Source organism: Myxine glutinosa, chromosome 3 (genome assembly GCF_964187855.1).
Source record: "Myxine glutinosa chromosome 3, kmMyxGlut1.1, whole genome shotgun sequence".
Taxonomy (NCBI): Eukaryota; Metazoa; Chordata; class Myxini; order Myxiniformes; family Myxinidae; genus Myxine; species Myxine glutinosa.
This window is the reverse complement of record NC_136263.1, coordinates 165,502,324-165,527,708: the sequence shown is the minus strand read 5'-3', so window position 1 is coordinate 165,527,708 and position 25,385 is coordinate 165,502,324. Positions and strand designations below refer to the sequence as shown.

General features: G+C 42.1%; 2 protein-coding genes across 2 annotated transcripts in view; one reads left to right on the top strand and one right to left on the bottom strand.

The window, feature by feature from the left end:
* Positions 1-1,958: 1,958 nt before the first annotated feature.
* On the bottom strand, positions 1,959-24,551 carry UQCRQ (ubiquinol-cytochrome c reductase complex III subunit VII). The gene is made up of 3 exons (XM_068109873.2): positions 24,485-24,551; positions 18,779-18,932; positions 1,959-2,225 (listed from the first exon to the last, which is right to left on the bottom strand). The coding sequence occupies exons 2-3, from the start codon at positions 18,930-18,932 to the stop codon at positions 2,131-2,133; spliced, it is 249 nt and encodes an 82-aa protein (XP_067965974.1). The 5' UTR covers positions 24,485-24,551; the 3' UTR covers positions 1,959-2,130.
* ANAPC15 (anaphase promoting complex subunit 15) overlaps positions 14,810-25,385 on the top strand; it is a 23,200-nt gene continuing 12,624 nt past the window's right edge. The window contains exon 1 of the mRNA XM_068109872.2: positions 14,810-14,964. Coding sequence (XP_067965973.2) covers positions 14,879-14,964 — 86 coding nt within the window. The 5' untranslated portion in view covers positions 14,810-14,878. The remainder of the gene's footprint in view (positions 14,965-25,385) is intronic.

Genomic DNA, 25,385 nt, shown 5'->3' with positions numbered 1-25,385 from the left:
CCTTACATTTGAATGTAGCTGCCACACTGGTTAATGACCCTCTCAGACCACTACATTTTTGATGAACCCACTCAGCGCACATTGTACATTGAATGGAGTTCACTCCGACACCCTTCCTACACACAGCACAGGGCCATTTCCCAGTTCTTTCCACCTCACCACATGCTTTACCACTTGCCATCACCTTCGTCTTTCCGATATTCACCTTCAGACCTTTTGTCTCCATACATTCCTTCCACTTGTTCATCTTTTCCTTCAGTCCATCCATACTTTCCGCAATCAACACCAGATCATCTGCATACAACAACTCCCATGGTAAACCCTCCTTTACATTCTGAACCAGCACCTCTATCACAGCTACAAATAGTAGTGGACTTAGGACTGGTGTTGGCTAGCGGCTCGGGTGCCGGCTTAGGATCCTAGGATCCTGGGTTCGAATCCCGGTCAATTGCTGAATTAACGCCAGGGGGGTTGACTCAGCCTGTCATCCTTCCGAGGTCGGCAAATTGAGTACCAGTTCACTGGTAATTCCCTGTGTGTCGTTAAAGGCGGCAAAAAGGGTTGGCGTCATAAAGGGCATCCGGCCGTAAAACATTGCTTAAAAAAGGGGACCGAAAAACAACAACAACCACAGTTCCCAAAAAAGGCCAACCCCCGCTTGCGGGGAAAAATGGCCTCTAAAGGTGTTTTTTTTTTTTTTTTTTTAGTACCGACCCCTGATGCACTCCCACCTTCACCTCAAACTCACCACTGTTCCCGTCCTTCGTCCTTACAGCTGTGCACGTTCTTTTGTACATTGCCATCACTACTCTGATCAACCATTCCTCCACTCCTAACTTCCTCAATGCCCATGTCAATACTTTGCGTGGAACCCTATCGAATGCTTTCTCCAGATCCATAAACCCAAGAAACAACTTCTTCCTCTTCTCTATGTACTTCTCCTGCAACTGCCTCACAATGAAAAGCGCGTCTGTCGTTCCTCTTCCTTCCTCTTCCTGGTTTCCTCCTTCCTGGCATTTCCAAAGCAAACACCTTGCATTTTTGGGTCTGTCATTTGATTTGAGTTCCTGCAGAATCTGCACCTTTATAGGCATAAAACTTCAGTCTATTTAAGTAAAACCATGTATACAGTGATGGTTGGTAGTCCCAGTTCTTTGGATGTGCGTCGGATTGATTTTCTGGGGCTTTGTTGAAATGATTCACGCACTCGTTCAACATCTGCTGCACTTGTGCTTGGTCGATCCATACTTTTCTGTTTCTGACAACTTCCAATCTCCTTAAACCCCTTGTTCCACTCTCGGACACTAGTCCACGATGGCGGATACGGAAATTATGCTGAACTTGTGTGTTGGATCTCTTCTCGATTAACCATTTGACGCACTGAGCCTTCTCCTTTGGAGTCGCCATTATATTTTACAATAAACCACCAGACCTGAAAATAAAGAAAACTTTATGAGTTTCTGTATCATATAAAACAAATGGTATCGTTGTATAGTTTGTGGTACTAAATATATTAACAAGCAAAGTTGTTCAGATCTTTTTGGAGCACTCTGGACAATGTGTCTGGCCTGGAGTAGGATTGGTGCTAAGAATAAATGTGATAGTGTTACAGCCATTTAAGCACGCTGTCCGATTATTTCTGTCTTGTGATTGCATTTTAGTTCCCATGACCCCATCCCAGGATTTATTGATGAAACCTATTAGCTTTTTAACAAATTGGTGGACCGGTATTTTAAGCTTTGGTTCCCCCTTCGAGCACAAGTAAATTCCCCCATTTTGCCAACCGTGCTGGCTGAAAGAACAATGAGTTGAAATTAGTAAAATGCTGGCACCATTCACAAAGTAAACGCTTTGACTAATGAATGTTACATTGACAGCACTACAAATTGTTTTTTGCTCAGAATTAAAGCACTTGTGTACATGGGAATTTTACAAAACAAAACAACCAAACAAGGGAGTACTTTTTCAATTTTAATGTAACTCCCCACAATAAAAACGCATTGCAAGATAGTTTGCAGCACATGCCTATTGGATGAATTTCATACACGCACATCAAACTGCATCAAATGGTAAATTAAACATTTTTGGGTGTACCAGGGTACAAGGATGGCAAAAGTGATTGACAGATCTTCATTCATCGTTGATATAGTCTTCTGGGTTCTTACGAAGTGATGCTTTATGCGTTTTCTCAGTCCAGTCATAGACGACGTACAGCAGTGCAAAGGCTGCAAAAAAACACCGCAAACATGTAGGTACAATGGTACATGCTGATCCAACAACCTTGGTCAATTCATTATTAAAGTCCTGTACCTATGAGATTATCCCGAAAGGGATTAGGCCATCAGTGCCAATTTCAGAAAATATTACTGGAAATTGGCAATCAAGATGCCCACAGCCTCATCTGAGGCCAAAAGCACTATCGATGAACCCAGACTCCCCAAATTCATAACATGCACGTTCAGCATCATAGACTGCAGGTGTATTCAATCTCCCCAAATAAATAAGTCTAATCTGGTACTGACACTGCCGTTTGGAAATTGCGCCAACCATGGCCATGCCCTTTTGAGACGTTTAAACATCACCATCCTCCACAACGGCTTTATCACCCCAAGAGTCGATTGACATCTTATGACATGACATCACTAACATGACATCTTATCTTATCAGTGTAATTGCAGGTAAAATAAAATTATTCAAATTTTTTTCCATCAAATCCTGGGTCTGTATGTCCATCAATTCTGGAGGTGCTGGAAGCTCCAATCAGCAGGACCTATTGAATGTTAAAGCAGCAAACGCGAATTGACAGGTTGATTTTTCTGAATGGTTTATAGCACAGGAAGTGATACCAACACCCGATTTAATTTTCAATAAAAATTTTTTTTTACCAATTTGAATAATCTCTAATGGAACATGTATTTACATATGGGGATGTGGAGGGTATGAATGACAGTGTGAGTGTGGATTGTGCTGGTTTATGCTGGAGATGACACCATTGGGTATGCAGACTATACATTCTACAGCAGGGATCGAAAATAAAAGGTTTTAAAATTTTTTTCTGAAGGATAGGGTGAGGGATATTGATGGACTAGTGGATGGCATTTTGTGGGTCAAAGTGGAAGGGCATTTGTTGTGGTGCATGTGCTAATAATATATTCCGAGATGGGGGTATAGAGGGGAAGGGTGATGGACCGAGTATGATGGGCGAGGACGTGTCTCGGTGTGGTGGATAAGAGTGGGAGTGTGAGCGGCGGTCGGGTTACAGAATGTGCAGGTTGGGGTGGAGCGGTTAATGACGACGTCGGGGGTGCTTCAAATCAAGATAACGGCAGTGGAGTTGCGGTTGGCTTTGGAGGTGCTGCAGATGCGGGTGCTGATGGGGGCACTGCATGTACAGTCATGTGAAAAAGTAAGTACACCCCATGTAAAGTTTTGACTTTTTCAACATATTTACAACATGTCAAAGCCCGGATCTAAATCCCATCTAGATGTTGTGGGGGGATTTGAAACGAGCTGTGCATGCAAGAAACCCCTCAAACATCACACAGCTGAAAGAATTCTGCATGGAGGAGTGGGCAAAAATTTCTCCCAGTCGATGTCAGAGACTGGTAGATAGTTATAAGAAACGCCTACTTGAGGTTGTTTCTGCCAAAGGGGGCAATACCACCTATTAGAGCCAAGGGTGTACTTACTTTTTCCACATGCGAAATTTGCATTCATCTTTATTTAAATTATACAATGGACTACAAAATGTAAATGTTTCATATTTGTTATATTATATCATCTTTATATATCAATATTGTTGAAATGAAGATCAAATAGCTGTATGTTGAAATATGTTGAAAAAGTCAAAACTTTACATGGGGTGTACTTACTTTTTCACGTGACTGTATGTGATTGTTGGGGTGTGATGATGCGGGCAGTGGCGTGAGTGCGGCAGGTGCGCATTGAGAGTGTGGTGGCCATTAGAGAGAGGGAAGACAAGGAGACCTTTTTTGTTGGAGATGAGGCTATATGTCCCATCAGCAGGACCTATTTGTCCCATCTGGACAGTCCATTGTGTGACAAGGATAAATAAAAAAAAACAATGGGAATTTGTTTTATTTCAGAGGGATGGGGTGAGGGATATCGATGAATTAGTGGATGATGTTGCGTTGAGTCATGGTGCAAGGACATTTGTTGTGGTGCATGCGGGTGATAACAATGTGGGAAGAATTTATTCCGACAACCTGAAGGCTAAGTACTGGGATATTGATTGAGGGAAAGGGGTTTCATTGCAACTTTTCTTTTTCAGGATTCACCCGAAAATGGGCAGTGGTGGGGAATTCACAAGTAAAGCGATATATATTTTATCTCAATTTGAACACTCTCTTGTGGAACATTTACAACCAGTGGTTGGAGGAATGATGTGGGCAGCATGGATATGGGTTTGCTAAGCACTGAGAGTCTTTTATGGGCCGAAACAAGTGTTTCCACAATGATGGCAATCACATGAAACAGAAAGGACACAGCAAAGTTTGCAATGGATTGTGTTTTTGAATAAAGTGTCGAGACTCAGACACAATGGACAATGAAATAGCACAAAAAAGAAAAGCAGGAAGAGAAGGGGGATGGGGAGGACACACACTAATAGCAGGGTTGAGGACCAAAGTAAAGGGAGACTTGCAGAAATAAAGGATGTGTGGAAGAATGATGGCAAGGGGGAGGACAGGGGGCGAAGAGGATGGATACAGCGGCAAACTTACAATCAGATAATTGGCAGAAAAACACTGGAAACTCGCAAAGAGTCAGCCTGCAAGTCGGCTTCAGTGAACTGCTTCGGGAGGATTATTCAGGATAGAAAATATCTGTGGATCGGGGATATACCCAAGATGGTGGTGAACAGCAGTCTTGAATCACTAGAAGGAAGAACGAGATTGAAGAGACTGGGGAAATTTTGGTCCACAGAAGGGGAAAAAAGAGGAACAAGTGAGTGAAGCCGAGCAGCGGCTCTGCAATTTGGGAGTTTCAGCAGGGGGAGGGGGTGACTGGCAGAATGCATACAGACTACTTTAGCTGGGGAGAGGGGTTAGAGAGCGCAGAAGGAGCAGAGGGTATAGGCCGTGGGCCAGATCGGGTAAACGTGCACCCCTTCCCCCCCGCCCCCCGCCCCAACCTCACCCACAATTAAACAAGATTGCATTTTCCTGAAGCCTTGAGATGTCCTGAGCATGAAATGCAATGTTAGCAATGAAAATATAGGGATACACTAACTAATTGAACCATTTTAATGGAGGAACCATAAAAATGAGAATCGCAGCGCTGCGTCGAGAACATGAATTCCGAACCAGAGTAAAGATGCTACTCAAAATGATTGAATATCCACATATTAGATATCAAATTAAAGATTATTTATTTATGTATCATTCTGTTTGTTTTGTAGGTTGATATCATGTCCAATGATTCGGTTAGTGGACTTTGAGTGGCTACATCCTCATTTTCCTTCGATACCAAAGGCAGTTTACCCAAATGTTCAAATATTTTTTATTTTCCAGGTGGACATTTCAGAGAAAACATAACACTATTCAGAACAGCTTATTTAGACACATTAATCAAACTAGATGGTATTCATAGAATACTTACCCTACGCAGTCAACTTTGTGTGAGCCAACTCTTCTGTTTTTGAAGGTTTTTTCTTCTTCTTTGATCCAATATGGCTGCTCGACCATGTGAGCAACAAAAACAACAGGCATTTTAAGGCCATTTTCCCTGGGTTCGAATCCCGGTCGATCGCTGAATTAACGCCAGGGGGGTTGACTCAGCCTGTCATCCTTCCGAGGTCGGCTAATTGATTACCAGTTCACTGGTAAATCCCTGTTTGTCGTGATCTCTGATCTCTGATCTGATGACCAATGGCTTGATCTCTGATCATCAATTTGGTTTCAGACCTGGTCAATCTACTCTGGACATGCTGCTTCTGCTTTCTCAACAATGGATGGAGGTCCTCAACGCCAAACAGGAAATTAGAGCTGTCTCCCTTGACATTTCACGTGCCTTCGATACGGTCTGGCACCCTGCTCTGCTCACCAAACTCTCCTCCTTTGGTATCCATGGAAATCTCCATGCATGGCTGGCGGACTTCCTCTCTGGTCGTAGTCAACATGTGGCCCTGAATGGGTTTCTCTCATCTCCTCTTCCTGTTCAGGCTGGAGTTCCCCAAGGTAGTGTTCTGGGCCCTGTGCTTTTTCTGGTCTTCATCAATGATCTCTCTGACTCTCTTGAAAATCCTCTCTATCTCTTTGCTGACGACTCTACTCTCTGTCGCTCCATTCCTCATCCCTCAGATCGGCAGTCTGCAGCCTCCTCACTCTCTGCAGACCTGGACAAAATCACAGACTGGGCAAACAAATGGAACATGTCTTTCAATCCTGATAAATCTCACACTCTTACGATGTCTCTCCGAAAAGACCGACTGGAAAACCCTTCCATCCACTTTCTGAATAATCCTCTCCAAGAAGTTCTGTCACTCAAGCTTTTGGGTCTCACTATTTGCCATGATCTTTCCTGGGAAAACCACATTTCAAATCTGGCCTCCAAAGCCAGTCGCCGACTGGGCATCCTCCGTCGTGCTAAGTCCTTCCTTGGCACACCTGAGCTCCTCACCACATACAAGGCTTTCATCCGCAGCTCTATGGAATACTGCTCTCCCCTCTGGTCTGGTGCTCCTGCCTCACACCTAGCCCGTCTTCACGCTGTTGAAACCAAAGCGTTCAGAATCATTGGAATCTCCGGCGATGAAGCTAACTCCAAGGGTCTTTCACTCACTCACCGCAGGCAGGTTTGGTGGTCTTTCCGTCTTCTACCGACTCCTCTGTGGCCTTGCTCCCCCAGCCCTCTCTGGGCTCTGTCCCCCAAATATTCCGACAGGTCGCACAAGATCTGCCTGCAACCCTCTTATGGTTAAACTGCCAAAATCAAGACTTTCTGCTCACCTTCACTCCTTCATTCCTCTTTTCTCCCACCTCTGGGACAAACTCCCTCACTCTCTTCAATCCCACTCCACCCTCCAGGTCTTTAAAACAGCTGTTCACCACCATCTCTTATCCTCCCCAATCCAAAACCTTGATCTTTTCTACCCCCGCTAATTTCGGTCCCCTTGTGTTTTATACCTCCCCTTCCCACGCCTCCTGCCCCCAAGCCCTCTCCCTCCCACACTTCTCCCTGCTCTCAAATGTTGTGGTTGTGCGCTTCCCCTTCTCTCCCCATCTTGTCTTCCGCTCCCTCTTTTTGTATATTTTGTTTGTCTGGTTGATTTGTTTGTGAAATAAATGTTAGCTCTTTCACGAGCCTCGATTCAGTATACAAAAAAACAAAACAAAAAAAAAAACAGGGTTGGCGGCAGGAAGGGCATCCGGCCATAAAACATCGCTTCAAAAAGGAGACCAACAAAAACAACAATAACCACGGTGCCCGAAAAAGGCCAACCCTCGCTTTGCGGGGAAAAATGGCCTCTAAAGGTTTTGTTTTTTGTTTTTTTTCCCCTGCAGGAGCGGGGGTTAGCCTTGCGGTCCCCATGACATTGCATAACATGCATGACAATATTCTCCATTTTGCCCTATTTTCTGCATCTCCCCTTGTTAACCCCCTTGCCCGCATTTCTTCTTCGACCATCTTTAGCCAAGTCTTTCTCGGTCTTCCCTGTCCTCTACTTCCTTCTACATTCATTTCCATCACCCTTCTCAACCAGCCACTTTCATCCTTCCTCAACACATGTCCAAACCATCTCAAACTGTTTCTATTCACAGCATCCATCACAGGCTCTATTCCCATCATCTTTCGCAATTCATCATTTGTCTTCCTCTCTCTCAACGATACTCCACACATCCACCGAACCATTCGCATTTCCACCCTTTCCAGCCTTCGTTGCTGCTCTACATTCATGACCCATGTCTCGCTCCCATAAATCATAACACTTCTCACACATGCAGCATACACCTTTCCCTTCAGCTTCAACAACACTCTCTTCCTCGTCAGCACACCAATCAGTTCCCGAAACTTCTTCCATGCACATCTCACTCTAGCAACCGTTGCTGAGTCTGATCCACCTTCTCCATTCAGCATGTCTTCGAGGTAACAAAATGTTTACACACCTTCCAGCTTCATGCCGTCTCCAAGATCCAACTCAACATTTCCTCCATCTGCAGCTCCCTCTGTGCACACCTTACACTTGACTGTAGCTGCCACACTGGTTAATGACCCTCTCAAACCACTACATTTTTGATGAACCCACTCAGCGCACATTGTACATTGAATGGAGTTCACTCCGACACCCTTCCTGCACACAGCACACGGTCACTTCCCAGTTCTTTCCACCTCACCACATGCTTTACCACTTGCCATCACCTTCGTTTTTTCGATATTCACCTTCAGACCTTTTGTCTCCAAACATTCCTTCCACTTGTTCATCTTCTCCTTCAGTCCATCCATACTTTCTGCATACAACTCCCACGGTAAACCCTCCTTTACGTTCCGAGCCAGCACCTCCATCACAGCTACAAATAGTAGTGGACTTAGTACCGACCCCTGATGCACTCCCACCTTCACCTCAAACTCACCACTGAGCACGTGAGCGATGACATCATAAATTTATATTCTCTAATATAATTGTTGCATAGATCATGCTCAATAAATTTCAAACTGATCAGTTCAAGCGTTGTACTTGTTGAATTATGAGGTCATAATTAACGCACCTATGACGTCATAATTATGAATAAAAAATTATACAGGCGGAGTCACTCCTATCGTAAACATTTCGTGTGGAGGTAAACTGATTTGGTTGTGGGTGCTGATTTGGATGAGAAGTTGCATGTCACAACAAGAAGTTCCTGGATGGTCAAGTTTCTTCTTTCTCACTGACAGAACACCAGAAAGTCTGACGACCATCGCCGATTACCCTGCCATTGCTAGTCCAATCACCGATTACAAGAAAGTGCAGGAGTGTCTCAGGTATGCTGAAAAAGTCACCATGGAGGTCAACCAACCTTACACAATTACAACATTCAAACTAGGTGTGTCGATGAAGGCATATCCTCTCGTCTGGGATTACCAAGACATTATCATGACATTATCATGACACATTATCATGACAGGAACTTTCCACTTGGCATGCGATTATATGAAGATGATTGGCAAGAAGATGTATGGATCGGGCCTCTCTAACATTTTGCTTGAAGCAGGCTTGATTGCTTCAGGTTCTTTTGAGGAAGTTATCTCTGGAAAACATTATGACAGAGCCATGCATTGCCACAAAGTTATGTTGGAGCTCCTAGAAAGATTGTTGCTGTTACGATACATCACAGACCAAGGTGATGACGAGGTGCTTGCATCACTGCCATAACGATCAAGAAAAGTGCTGAATGATGCATTACACTCTCCCTCCACAGATACCTTGAACGCAACACGAGCAGATGATGCTCTACAGAACTACATCCGTATGTATGACAGGTATGACAGGTATTGGTGAAGCCACTCAAAGTCCACAAACCAAATCAATGAATAAGATATCAACCTACGAAACATAAAGGATGAAGCACAAGGAAATAAGACTTTACTTTAATATATAATATGCACCTATTCAATTATACTCAGAGGCAAAAGTTATTGTGACATGGAATTTTTTCATTGGTAATCTTGTGAATGAATTTTTGGATTTGAACCAGAGAAAGAGTGTGTTAAAATGGTCGAAGAAATGCAATCAAGCAGTTGTTGTTCGAATTGCACGAAATTTGCAAGAAGCATGACATTCGAGAAAAATGGCCAGCAATGTTCAATTTTAAAGGCCAGACAACCAGACGACCACGTCGCACGGTAGGACTTCCGGTTCCTCGGGCGAGTGAGGCATACTTCGAGCTCTCCACGGCATCGAAGTTTGAGTGTTTTCCCATTCTTGTCTTTGCCAAATTTCCACTGGTTATTTTGCTGTGTACGTGTTATTGTGGGTTTCTAGTTGGTGTTGGTTTGTGGTTCGTGCAAACTTGTGTGTAGTTAATCGTTTTCTGAGTCGTACCTCGTGCGCGGCCTGGTAACTTGGGGCTTCCCTCCCCCCGTCGGTGTTTTGTCGGTTTGGGTTATTTCCTTCGCTGTATTGCTTGTTTCTTTTATTTTGTTTTCTCCCCCTCACCTCACCTCCCGAGACAAATAATTATTGTACACCGCTCCTTTCCTATGCCATCTCCAGGCATTGCAAATCGTCATTGCCGGGCACCAAAGGGGGCTCGGCAGTGACGCACGCTGAAAGAGAGTACTCAGTTTTCACTCTGGTTTCTTTCTTGTTTGTTTGTTTTCTTGTTTGTTTGTTTTCTTTCTTGGTTGTCCGGACGATATCTCAGCCATCCTTTGAGCTAGGAAGCTGAAATTTCGGCACAGTAGTGAGCAAGTCCTTTGTCAAATACGGTATTTTTTGTTTTTTGAATAATCAATTAATTGAGGAGTTATTTAATTATTAGCGTTTAATTAAGTACTTATTTAATTAATTAAATTTCATTTCTCTTCTGACCATTATTAACTCAGGCACCTTTTGAGTTAGGAAGCTGATATTTGGACATGCCAATGACCAGGTGATTTGGCTGCAAAGGATATTTTTGATTTATTAATTAATCAATTAATCGATTAATTATTTAATTATTCGATTAATGACAAAAAAATTTTTTTTTTTAAAGTTACAGATTCTGATGAAATAGTGGTAGTTTATGTGTTCTCTGACCAAATTGATTAATAATTTAATTTTTTTATGATTATTATTTATTTATTTTCATTATTAATCATTTATTTATTTTCTTTCTCATTTGGCCAATATCTCAGGCACCTTTTGAGCTGGAAAGCTAATATTTGGACATGAGTGACCAAGTGATGTGGCTATCAAGGATATTTTTGATTTATTGATTAATCATTTCATCTATTAATTATTTATTGATTAATCGATTAATTATTTATTGAGTAATCAATTAATTATTTAATTTTTTATAAATGACTTATTTAATTAAATTTCTAAAAGATACATCTTCGGATGAAGCACTAGTGGTTTAGTTATGCGATTAGCCAATTGATTATGAAAATATTTTGTGATAATCTTTTATTGATTTTAATTATACAATTAATCAATCAATTAGTGTACACCCCTCCCTCCCAATGCAGCCTTAATGAGCTGCACTGCGGTATTGCCGGGCGCCAGAGGCGCCCCGGCAATGCCGCGCTGCAGCATATTTAATTATTTGGCATGGGGCGGTGTACTTTGAATGTATGTGTACTTGTATATTGATTCTTTCTCTCCTCACGGACACGTGCTTGTTCGCTCTCCTCCTCATCTCGGCTTGTGCCCCGCCCCCTGTATCTCGTTTTCTTCCGCCTCTGCTCCTTCCTTCTCAAATCCACGTTCTTGCTTGGAGACTTTTCCCGGATTGATTGGATTTTTTTTTTTTTTTTTTTTCATGGTTCTGTTTGGATATTGCTGGAATATGTTTAAACCGCAGCCGTGATGCTGACGCCCCCCCTCCCCCCCCCCCCCAGAATTTACATGTTTTAAACGTTTCACAGTGTGTACCCTGGTCAGAATAGGTACACCGTATCCCTGCGTGTCGTAAGAGACGACTAAGAGGGTTGGCGTCAGGAAGGGCATCCGGCCATGAAAACATTGCCTCAAAAAGAGAACCATGACAATCACAAGTACATATGGGCAGGGTACAGCCCGAAGTGGAGATCGGTTTCTGAGGTTTGGGACATGGAATGTAGGGACAATGACAGGGAGATCAGGAGAAGTGGTGGAAGTATTGGTCAGAAGAAGAGTGGACATATGTTGTGTGCAAGAGACGAGATGGAAGGGAAGTGGTGTGAGAATGGTGAAGGGTAGGCAGGGACAGAAATACAAGTTTGTGTGGCAAGGGTGCCCGGAGGGCGTGAATGGTGTTGGTGTCCTGTTTTCTGAGGAGTTTGTAGACAGTGTGGTGAGTGTGACTAGAGTGAGTGATAGGTTGATGATGGTGAAAATGATGATTGGAAAGCTCTTGGTGAACGTCATCTCGGGATATGCTCCGCAGGTTGGTCGAAGCGATGAAGAGAAGGACAAGTTCTGGTGTGCGATAGAGAAGCTGATGGAAAACGTGAAAGATGAGGAAGTTGTTGTGGTGGGAGGAGACCTAAATGGACATGTGGGAAGGAGTATGGACGGTTTTGAGGGAGTTCATGGGGGTTACGGATATGGTGTGAGAAATGGAGAAGGTGAAAGGATTTTGGAGTTTGCTGATGGAGCTGATTTGTAATACTCAGTTCCAGAGAGAGGACAATAAGCTTGTTACATACACGTCAGGTGGGTCGACGACAACCGTTGACTACCTGATGGTGCGTAGGCGAGATAGGGGGCACCTCCGGGACACAAAGGTGATCCCGGGGGAGGAGGCTGTTTCACAGCACCACTTGGTTGTCTGCGACATAAGGGTGAAAGGTGCGAGGAGAGCTCGGCGGGTGAAGTACCAACCGAGAATGAAGGTGTGGAGGTTGAAAGAGGTGACAGTAAGGGAGGCATTAAAAGAGAGGCTGAGTAGGGTAGAGGATGATGTGGTTGAGCTTGAAAGTGGTTGGATGTCAATGAAAGCTAGTCTGTTGGGAGCCGTTGGTGAGGTATGTGGATGGACAAAAGGACCACCGAGGCACTCGGAAACATGGTGGTGGGATGTTGAAGTTGGAAAGAGGATTGACGAGAAGAGGAAGAAGTTCAAGGAGTGGCAGAAGGCGAAGGGTACGGGAGCAGAAACAGCAGAGCATGAAAGTTATAAGGCAGCCAGGAAGGCTGCAAAGAAAGAGGTAGCAAAGGCGCAGGAGGCATGTAGGAAAATGTTCGGAGAACGCTTGGATTCGGAAGAGGGTCAGAAAGCAGTATTCAGGATTGCAAAGCACATAGCGAAAGAGAGGTGTGATGTGATGGGGGTGAGTTGCTTGAAGGATGAAGTGGGACAAATCGTTGTCGACCCAGATGGAATTAAAGGAAGATGGAAAAGATATATGGAAATGCTGTTGAATACAGAGAATGAATGGGATGGCAACATAGAGAGTAACCCAGTTTTAGGACCGGCAGAGAAGATAACTGAGAAGGAAGTTGAGGAAGCGATAAAAGCAATGAAGAGTGGAAAAGCGGGAGGGCCGACGGGAGTTGTGGGAGATATGTTGAAGGCAGCAGGAAGTTGGGGTGTGAAGAGAATGACAGAGATCTGTAATCTGGTGGTGAAAGAAGGCCGCATTCCAGTGGATTGGGAACTGAGTACCCTCGTCCCTCTATACAAAGGGAAAGGTGACCCTCTGGAGTGTGGCTCGTACCGAGCGATAAAGTTATTGGAGCATGGAATGAAGGTATTGGAAAGGGTGTTGGAAAGGAGGATAAGGAAGAAAGTGAAGATCGACGAAATGCAGTTTGGATTTATGCCAGGAAGAGGAACGACAGATGCGCTTTTCATTGTGAGGCAGTTGCAGGAGAAGTACATGGATAAGAGGAAGAAGTTGTTTTTTGGGTTTGTTGATCTGGAGAAAGCATTCGATAGGGTTCCACGCAAAGTATTGACATGGGCATTGAGGAAGTTAGGAGTGGAGGAATGGTTGATCAGAGTAGTGATGGCAATGTACAAAAGAGCACGCACAGCTGTAAGGACGAAGGACGGGAACAGTGGTGAGTTTGAGGTGAAGGCGGGAGTGCATCAGGGGTCGGTACTAAGTCCACTACTATTTGTAGCTGTGATGGAGGTGCTGGCTCAGAACGTAAAGGAGGGTTTACCGTGGGAGTTGTTGTATGCAGATGATCTGGTGTTGATTGCGGAAAGTATGGATGGACTGAAGGAAAAGATGAACAAGTGGAAGGAATGTATGGAGACAAAAGGTCTGAAGGTGAATATCGGAAAGACAAAGGTGATGGCAAGTGGTAAAGCATGTGGTGAGGTGGAAAGAACTGGGAAGTGGCCGTGTGCTGTGTGCAGGAAGGGTGTCGGAGTGAACTCCATTCAGTGTACAATGTGCGCTGAGTGGGTTCATCAAAAATGTAGTGGTCTGAGAGGGTCATTAACCAATGTGGCAGCTACATTCAAATGTAAGGTGTGCGCAGAGGGAGCTGCAGATGGAGGAAATGTTGAGTTGGATCTTGGAGATGGCGTGAAGCTGGAAGGTGTGAAAACATTTTGCTACCTCGGAGACATGCTGAATGGAGAAGGTGGATCAGACTCGGCAACGGTTGCTCGAGTGAGATGTGCATGGAAGAAGTTTCGGGAACTGAGTGGCGTGCTGATGAGGAGGAGTGTCGCTGAAGCTGAAGGGAAAGGTGTATACTGCATGTGTGAGAAGTGTTATGATTTATGGGAGCGAGACATGGGTAATGAACGTAGAGCAGCAACGAAGGCTGGAAAGGGTGGAAATGCGAATGGTTCGATGGATGTGCGGAGTATCGTTGAGAGAGAGGAGGACAAATGATGAATTGCGAAAGATGATGGGAATATTGCCTGTGATTGATGCTGTGAAGAGGAACAGGTTGAGATGGTTTGGTCATGTATTGAGGAAGGATGAAAGTGACTGGTTGAGAAGAGTGATGGAAGTTAATGTAGAAGGAAGTAGAGGACGGGGAAGACCGAGAAAGACTTGGCTAAAGATGGTGGAAGAAGAAATGTGGGCAAGGGGGTTAACAAGGAGAGATGCAGAAAACAGGGCAAAATGGAGAAGATCGTCATGGGGACCGCAAGGCTAACCCCCGCTCTAGCGGGGAAAATTGCCTTAAAATGCATGTTGTTGTTGTTGTTGATATGGAATGATCTTCCCCAGGACTTTCATCGACGTGTCGTGGCCTCAATGAGGCGAAGGTGACAGGCTTGCATCAATGCACAAGGTGGACACACTCGCCACTGACCGTGTGAACTTGCTTGTGAACCCCCTCTTGTGTTGTGGCTCATTTGCATATGCCAGGTGCGCTGTTCTTATGGACTGTTGATCGTTACCACACCTTGAAACATTTGTCTTTCCATGTAATAACATTTCATTCGTGGCAGTAAATGTTTAACACTGATTCTGTTTGTTGTTTGTGTGTCACAATAACTTTTGCCTTTGAGAATATTTTGAGATTCTTAAAAATCATCTGTTTACTCTGGTTCGGAATTCACGTTCAACGCAGAGCCACAATTCTCATTTTTATGGTACCTCCCTTAAAAGAGCTCAGATAGTTAGTGTATCACTGAAATTTAAATGTTGCCATTAAATTTCAATTCATGTTCAGTACATGTCAAGGCTTCAGAAAAATACAATTTTGTTCTGTTGTGGGAGAGGGGGGGGGGGGGGGGCACGTTGATCCTATCTGGCTCACGGCCTGGTACTAGACCAGAAAGGAGATGGGAGAAGACAGTGACCACCAACATGTCTGCGATGTGATAATGATCGGTCGAGTTACTCAGCTGCATCAAGAAAGATTCCAATTATTATGAATATTATAATTATCAATTATAATTCCTTAGTTTACACGGCTTCAACCTGAGAAAGGTGTGACACTGGGGCGCCAGCATAGAGTTTAGAGCAGGACTTCATCAAGCTGTAGATGAAGGCCTTTTTACGAGTATGTATATAAAGGTTCAGGTGTACATTGGAAGCACTGATGCTAAAACAGAAACTGTTATAGTTTGGACACATCATACATGCAAAAAAGGGTCATTCCATGTCAAATCATCAAAGAATCTGCCGTCATCTCTCAGATTTTTGTAAAACTTTGGGAACCAATTGGGACCCATGAAAAACAGCTAGAACTCAAATATTTTTGCTAACAGCCTCTTAATTAGTGAGATACAGGTTAACGAACTTTGGACTAATTAGCGCGATGTCGCGAATTCAAATGGCCATATCTCTAAAAGTATAACACCTAGAGAGCTGGTTTTGGTGTCATTTTAAAGGTATTTTCATGCCCTATAAATTTGTCTGGGCAACATTTTCCTACCTCCAATCACAAAAAAGTTATCACAAAATATAAACTTCAATCATGAATCCAAAAAAAATGTATCCTTCAAATTTCCTCAAATTCATCCCAGATGTACCTTATGATGTCAAGAAGTTTCCACATAAGTTTTGTGATGGGCACTCTAATAGTTTCTGAGATATGAGCAATAATGTACATGTACGTATGGCATATAGGTTCGAAAATCAGCATTTGTAATGTATTATACAATCATTCTAACCTAGCCATGACAGGGAACACAGGGAACAACCATCAATTGCTTTGAAGTATCATATACTTTCATTTTCAACTGGGCCTGAGGGGAATTCTCATCTGGGGAATTCCAACTGGGATTTCCCATGTGGGTAAGTCGAGGTGATGCAACTTTCACAGTCTAAGATCCCCAGGGAAAGTCCAAGTTGGCTTAGTGTAATGCTTAGGCCTGCCACCAACAGAAATTGGCAGTTCACTTCTGAAGGAGCTGCAGAAAAATGACGACTGCCAAGGAAAAGTTCATCTTGAAGCAGAAATCCTGCTGCAATCCCTTTGGAGCTCATGAAAAACCAAAGTCGTCTGACTTGAGAGCTGTTAGCCAAAAAGCCATAGCCGCTCATCCAAGCCTCAAACTGCAAAGTGCACAGAAAATCTGTACCCAGTGTCGTAAGAAACTGGCAAAAAGACAACCAGGTGTGGTAGAGACTCAGAGTGAAATACCATTACCAGTGACCAGCAGCGCTATTAGCAGTAGTGAGGACAATGATGGTGGAGGTGAATCACCAATACCAGGCAGTTCAGGGGAGTTTGAATTTCATTCTCCTGAAATGGAACTGAATACACTGAATGAGTCTTTGGGATTGATTGGAGAATCACCTATTCCAAAAAAGAGACTTGCTGCAGATAAATATGTGAAATCCAAAACCAAGAAAATCGGTGACATTGGTTAGTGAACCTAAGTCAGGTTAGTGAACACTGTGTACTTGAACTCACTTATTGATTGTATAATACATTACAAATGCTGATTTTCGAACCTATATGCCATACGTACATGTACATTATTGCTCATATCTCAGAAACTATTGGAGTGCCCATCACAAAATTTATGTGGAAGCTTCTTGACATCATAAGGTACCTCTGGGATTAATTTGAGGAAATGTGAAGGATACATTTTTTGGGGATTCACAATTGAAGTTTATATTTTGTGATAACTTTTTTGTGGTTGGAGGTAGGAAAATGTTGCCCAGACAAATTCATAGGGCATGAAAATACCTTTAAAATGACACCAAAACCAGCTCTCTAGGTGTTATACTTTTAGAGATATGGCCATTTGAATTCGCGACGTCGCGCTAATTAGTCCAAAGTTCGTTAGTCTGTATCTCACTAATTAAGAGGCTGTTAGCAAAAATATTTGAGTTCTTGCCGTTTTTCATGGGTCCCAATTGGTTCCCAAAGTTTTACAAAAATCTGAGAGATGACGGCAGATTCTTTGATGATTTGACATGGAATGGCTGAAAAACGAAAGTCTGGAGAAATCAACAATGCTGCCTATGGTTGAGGGAAGAAGAGGAAGAGGCAGACAGTGTATGTGCCGGATGGATGAGGGTAAAGGCTGCAACCAAGCTGTCTCTGCCAGAGATTCGGGAAGTGGTGCAGGATATGGATGTTTGGAGAAATCCGATGATAAATTCCACTAGAAGTCCAACTTGATTTGACAGAACTAGATAACTACATAAATTTTGGGCATTTCTAAGTGCAGGTCCTTGTGTGGCCTGAGGCTGGATGAAGACATTACTCTTTGAGAAACGAGCAATAAGACAGAGCTGCAAGATACAGTCAGGGTTACGTAAGACAATATAGGAACACATGTGCAGTGTTTCACATTGCTGCCTCAGATATCTTGGCACTTTTGCTCCGAGATTGGGTATCCTCTGAGTACCATACCATTGTGTTATTCCACATTGTAAAAAATTACAGAAACAAGTGAATAAAAAAATTTATGACAAATTAAAAAGGCAATGTAGGGATGACAAACTACAGTCTAAAAAAGGTCCTAAACAAGATAGGGATGATGTTTGTTTAGAGAGGAGCTAACAATATTGCCATCACATAACAATCCCTACATCACCGCCTCCATACTATTGTCTATGGCTAGGCCTAGCTAGAAGTATGAGAAGCTCCTATATTTCATTTCTGCATAAGTATAAGAAGCTCCAGTATAATTTCAGGGACTTCTTGCAGCTTCAGTTGTCTTTCCTACTTTTCTTTTTTTATCAACTTAGAGTAACAAATCACAAATGGAGATAATTATAGAATGCTGTTATTAGAGATGTTCATGCAGTTTGTAAGAAGTTGGTGATCATGTACTGATATTATAACATTGTACTCAGGCTGCTAATTTGTACAGTCTCATTATGTGGCGACAAGAGTAATCAAGTACTGCTGTAACCAGTGAAGTGTTTGTAGAAGCTTGAAGCAATAACTGATGAAGTGTAAATGAGGCGGTGATGTAGGGATTGTTATGTGATGGCAATACTGTTAGCTCCTCTCGAAACCAACATCATCCCTATCGTGTTTAGGACCTTTTTTAGACTGTAGTTTGTCATTCCTACATTACCTTTTTAATTTAGCATAATTTTTTTTATTCACTTGTAGGTTAACTGGAATATGAAGGTTATCGTGAGAGCATTGAAAGATTAGGCCTCCACTGGAGGTGGCCATGGTCATTGCTTAAAAAAAAACTTTTGCAATACCTCTTGTGCTTCATGCATGTGCCCACACACAACACAACACACACGTGTTACTTACGTGGACCAATTCGAAAGATCTGGCCCCGCAGACGACGAACCAGATTAGGGAATCCATCGGAGATGAAGTTGGGAAAAGCCCGCTGTTCAAAAGGAGATAGGGTGAAGGTGATGATGTGCCTTATGTATGCCAGCTGTCCAAACGTTTTTCCCATCTATGGCACAGACATTAGACAATTGGAACAGGGGGTAACTTGAATGGCACTCAGTAGAGAGCGTACCTCCGCCAGGTGAACAGTTTATGTTTTGTATCCTCGAGTAGACCTGAAAATCACAATACAGAATCGCATTTAATCAAAATCATCCATCCACAACTTCTTGAGATATCCTGCTATGTATCGTTTTTGGCCCCATCTCCCAATGGTGAAGAATCACTTAAAAAATCCTAGTAGCCGGATCCAAATCCGGATCTTCACCAAAATCTAATCATCTCTTCCTTGTCACATATGCCACATCTCTGCCAAATTTCGTCCGAATCCGTCAACAACTTTTTGAGCTATTTGGTTCACAAACGAACAAACAGGGGTGAAAACATAACGTCCATCCACCTTTGGTGGCGAAGGTAATTAATTCAAAATAATCTTTTCATCCCGGAACAAATGACTTTAGCCAAAAAGACAAACCAGTGAATGAGAGGTTCACGTAGGAACATGAATATACAAATTATTTTATATTTCAAAACATATTTTAAAAGCTTGTAAAGCAAGGAGAATCGGAACATGTGTCAGTTATTTCCTTTCGTGGCCAAGAATGGCTGTTCATATGAAACATGAAAGTCACCTTGTCAATTTGCTTAGAGTGCAGAATTCGCTGCTCAGACAGAAACCACACTCTGAGATAGCAAGCGGTGTAACTTGGTGTGAAGAAAGCTCATTGAGAGGAACAGACCACTTGCTGACCACAGTACAATTGGGATTTGGAATTTGGACCTAGTGCTGATGATAGCTCAACAACTCTTCGGTAAGGACATTGTGGAATCTTTTTCACATCCACTAATACTGGCAGACGGAACACCAACTGAACACCATCTGAGAGACGACACTCACATTGATGGATCACCCACTAGGGGTTTTTTGACCGACCGACCGCACCCGCACGCACACACGCACACACGCACACACACACGTTTTATTCCTACAACCTTTAAAACTTTTATTTTATTTAAATTTCAACATACATATTTGAACAGTGTAGAACACAAATCACCTTGATTGCACTTCCAAAAAACATCAGTTTAGCAGTACTTTGGCACAATTTTCCACAGTCTCAACCAATCAGATTTGCTGATGGCATTGTAACAGCGAGTTTCAGATAAAAATGGTGGCATCTAGCAATGCAACTACAGAGCTAACTTTATCCAAAATATCTCTGATTAGTGCATCTTTTTCTCAAAGATCATTCCAAAATTGCAAGCTTCTCCGAGAAGAAGGAGGAGGTTCAGCTCTGGACTGTTCGGTTTGACCTTTCGGCTTAATTTGCTTACCATCAGGCATGTTATTCAAAGTTCACGAACAAAGCTAATATATAGATCGTGCTCAGGAACGCAAAACAAGAGATGAATAGACCCTTCTGATGTCTGTTTTCTCAATACTGCATGGGGTAAGGTGTTCTACAAACTATAGCTTTCGTAGCATTTGTTAATGATATTCCTGATAGTGTTCAATATATCGTAAAGGTTTTTGCCAACGCGACGAGGATTTATTTGGAGATTAACAGCCGCTCGGATTGTGGAGTTATAGGAAGATTTAAATTGTGTGTGCATTATCTAAGTCAAGGAAACTCAGATTTAATTCCAAGAAATGTGTAATCCTGTCCATTTTACCTACTCTACGAGTGGAAACTTTCTTACAGAAGTCAAACAGCAGAAGGACCTGGGAACGATTTGACAACGATTTGACACCGAGTGGTCATGTGGCAGCTATTGTTAAAAAAGGCAGATAAAAAAACAAGAAGGACAAAAGGATGCTTTACTGGATTTGCTTTGAAAAAAGTTGAAACTTTGGACAAATTTATAGTTCGTCCAAATTTAGAGATAGGTTTTCGTGACCGCAATAATGTGAGAACGGCTGAAGGGACTTTAGTCAAACTTGGTGCAGGTATGTATAATGAGGTAAAGATGAAATGATTAGATTTTGGGGCATGAGGTCAAAGGTCAAAGTCTGTAAAGGTCTATAAATTGAGAACGGCTGAAGTGATCTAATTCAAACTTGGTACAGATATGTATAATGATGTAAAGATTAACTGATGAGAATTTGGGCTCAAGAGGTCAAAGGTCAAAGTCTAATAGGTCTATAACTTGAGAACGGCTAAATGAATCTAATACAAATTTTGTACAGGTATGTATAATGATGTAAAGATTACCTGATAAAATTTTGGGGACAAGAGGTCAAAGGTCATGTCAGATAAAAATGTGATAACATGAGAATAGCTGAATGGATTTTAATCAAACTTGGTACAAGTATTATAATGATGTAATAATGTGGGCAAAGGCATATCAGTCGACGTCGTGACGTCGAAGAGTGTGGTTCTAGTTACTTCTACTTTTCATCATAATTCTTCAACATCTGCAAACATGCAAAACTCTTCCACCTCCCCCAAAATGTACAGTTGTAGGTCAACAGATAAGCATAGCAGGGGGCTCCTCCTTCTGACGCCTCATCTTTTTATCTTTCTTTCCCTCTTCATCGTCCTCTGCATCTGCTGCTAACAACAAATTTGTTTGGGGAAGTTGTCCCTTTCTCTTCATTTCTCTTTCTTTATCTTTAACTGTCTAGGATGTGGCCATTTCACAAAAATGTGTGGCCAACTCGTAGAATCATCGATAGTGTTTGTTTTTAGCTGGATTACAAGGTTCTATTGCATTGTACACCTTTCAATGAAACTTTTTATGTTGCAAAAGGCAAAGAAAATCACATTTGAGAAAAATTTATGATTTAGTGTTGTTTTTTTTGTAAATTGTTAATTTTTACATTTTAGTATTATACTCGTATATTTTTATATTTTTAGAATATTAATGTTTTAGTGTTATATATAAGAAATGTATTTTTCAATACACCTAATGACAATATTTTTCGATCTGCTGCTTGTACAAATCCAGAAACAGGATTTTACCCCTGTTCCATACCTGGAAAGCTATCTGTAAAAGACTGAAGACATCGATTTTGAACTGGAGAAGCTGCAGCAAAATGTAGATTGGCTCAGGAATTCGACGCAAAAATTTGAACAGCGCTTCACTGACTTCGACAGCTTCAACCTGACAATTCAGTTCTTGAAAGATCTGTTTAGTTTCAGTACTGAAGTCTTCCGAAGAACTTCTACATTTAATTGGTGTGAACAAGCGAGAGATTTGAGCCTGACATGCTGTTACTACAGAGCCAGCAGTTACATCCGCAAATTCGCAATTAATCTCTGGCTGAAATGTGGCAAAACCTCTTGGAAGATGAACTAACTGTCCCTGAAAGCCGTCATTGCCAAATTGTGCTCAATGTTCCGGGTACGCGGCTGTACGGGTCAACTTTTTCTTCGATGACAGATAACGTCGAAGCTTCATTGGTGCGAATCTGGAAGCAGAATTAAGATGTGCGTTATGTTCGAATTTTTAGCTGCAGTTTCTTGAATTGGTGAGAAAAAAAGAATACCAAATCTCTCATTGAAGTTTCAGCTTTGGTAATTTTGAAAAATCTTATTTTTTGTATTTTTGTGTTGTGTTGTGTTATGCTTATAATTGACCTTTACTGTCATTAGAATGCTGAAATAAATTTATTTTGCGAAAATTTTCTGTTTTATTAACAGTGTGTCCATTTCTGTGATCGACTGGCCATACATACCCATGGCCAGGAAAATATTTTGGTTGCCCGCCCCTGATCTAGGAAAAGTTAATTCTTGGATGGATGGCTTTGAGAGTTGTGGATGTGAAGCTGAAATCCAAATCCTAGCCAGGCTCCTCCTGATAACTCCTTATTTCCTCGTTACTTATTCGGGTTTCTTCTGATGACTCCAATGCAGTATTTGATCTTACATTTTTGATTTGGTGTGGAAGCAACAGGCACAGATATTCAGCTACATCATAAGAGATTGATATAGAGGGCCTAGGTCTCCACGGCATCAAGATTTGAGAGATGGCGAAGCTGGAGGGCCAGCCCAAAGGAGTGAGCAGTACTCCATAAAGCTGCTGATGAAGGTTGTGTAGGCTGTTAGAAGTTCAGACTTGCCAAGAAAAGAACTGGCAGGACAGAAGATGTCCAGCTCGTGCAGTGGTCGGCAACCTTTTGTGCAGAAGAGCCAAATTAAATGAAAACCTCGAGCAGTTGGCACACAAAGTGCCGATCGTACAATGTAAATACAATTAACGTAGCCTACTTCATCGTGGAAGTGTAATTATAAAATAGTAAAAATTTAAGTTTACATTGTCCATTCAAGTTTACATTGAACTTCCCTTGCCGTTTTCTGTTTATTTTGTCTTCCGCTCAATGGAATACTGCTCTCCCCTCTGGGCTGGTGCTCCTGCCTCACACCTAGCTCGTCTTCACGCTGTTGAAACCAAAGCATTCAGAATCATTGGAATCTCCCGCGATGAAGCTAACTCCAAGGGCCTCTCACTCACTCACCGCAGGCAGGTTAGGTTGGTGGTCTTTCCGTCTTCTACCGACTCCTCTCTGGCCTTGCCCCCCCAGCTCTCTCTGGGCTCTGTCCAGCAAATATTCCTACAGGTCGCACAACATCTGCCTGCAACCCTCTTATGGTTAAACTGCCAAAATCAAGACTCTCTGCTCACCTTCACTCCTTCATTCCTCTTTTCTCCCGCCTCTGGAACAAACTCCCTCACTCTCTTCAATCCCACTCCACCCTCCAGGTCTTTAAAACAGCTGTTCACCACCATCTCTTATCTTCCCCCATCCAAAACCTTGATCTTTTCTACCCCCGCTAATTTCACCCCAATTCCACTTTTTTGAAATACCAACTTCTGTCCTGGAAGTCCTTGGTGTCCTTGTGTTTTATACTTCTCCCTCCCCCCCCCCCTTCCCATTCCTCCCCCCCCCCCAAGCCCTCTCCCTTCCACACATCTCCCTGCTCTCAAATGTTGTGTTTGTGTGCTTCCCCTTCTCTCCCCATCTTGTTTTCCGCTCCCTCTTTTTATATATTTTGTTTGTCTGGTTGATTTGTTTGTGAAGTAAATGTTAGCTCTTTCACGAGCCTCGATTCAGTATACAAAAAAAAAAAAAAAAAAATAGTCACAAGAGAGTCGAGTGAACCTGAAAACGACGGCATGGACAGCATTTCCTCTAGTACCACGATAGCATTGTTTCCATGGAGACCGCCATGTTGTTAAGCGTTGCCGAGCTCTCCGTTCCGTTGGAATTCTTGCTTGAGCGCTTTGAATCAAGCAAGCGATAGCAAGCCGCTTGCTAACAGAACACGTCTTGAGGATTCTCGTCCAGCCTAGAGTCCTTGGTCTAAAAAGGACAAAGATCGACTATAAAAGGTTCAGAAGCGATGTTTACTATGGTTACAATCTTTGATCTCCTCTGTCGAAGCCAAACTTGTATCAAATCAACGAAGTACGTACACCGGGATACACCTTGAACGTGTGGGCGTTCGTTATAAGTAAGAATGATGAATATTTCAACCGGTGAGCAACGACAGTAATACAAACACACATCGAGCAAGGTGAATATAAAATGTGGACCGTGGTTGGAGGCAAACTCACGGCGAAGAAGGAAGCAGGTCCAACGAAGACCTGACCAGCTCTCACAGGAAATGGCTCGCAAGGGCAAATGACGTCACAAACGTCAATTTACTTCATCTTTTACATAAATTATATTAATTAAATCATTCTATCAGAGATTGCATTGAGATAAATTACAAACAAAATAATATAAGCATAAGTTTTTAATTGCTTACCTGTATGTGCGTGGTATAATATACAGTGCACGGTATATACAATGTTAAATGCACTGTAGTGTATCGCGGTGTATGAATGTATAGTTAACTGGTGGTAATACTTAAGAACAATAGTATTCTTTTGTTCAGCTTCATATCTTGTCCACTAATGTTCAAATATTATAATCATCGTTGGAGTTTTTGAGGTGTACACAAATTATTAATAGCTCAGTTGTTGAATGCCTATTTCTACAGAAACACATTGCATTAAATTTACAATTTAATTTTCAAAATTAAGATTCGCATATGTTTCTCATGAAATCGTAAAAATATTTAATTGTAAAATTAAAACGATATGTTCTAGTACCTTTTTATTTTTAACAATTATTGTTTAACCATGTTTAATATTCGTGATAAATAACCGCTGCATCGATAAATCCAACTAATGATATTGTTTTAAATTTATCATTTATTTCTTTATTGTGTATTCCTTTGATTGACAAAATTTTCAGCAGGTATTCCGTATATTCCATTGAAACGATTGAGGTGTATATAAATATATTGTTTAGCTATACTAGTGCCTTTCGTTATCGTGTTTTATTCTTCTTTGCTTATTTAGCTGTTTTGTTATTTGCTTTGCTTATTTAACTTATTTAACTGTTTTGTGGACAAAAATACAGCTCTTAATGTAATCTTTCACTAAAACAATTTTATTCAAAAATAACGCA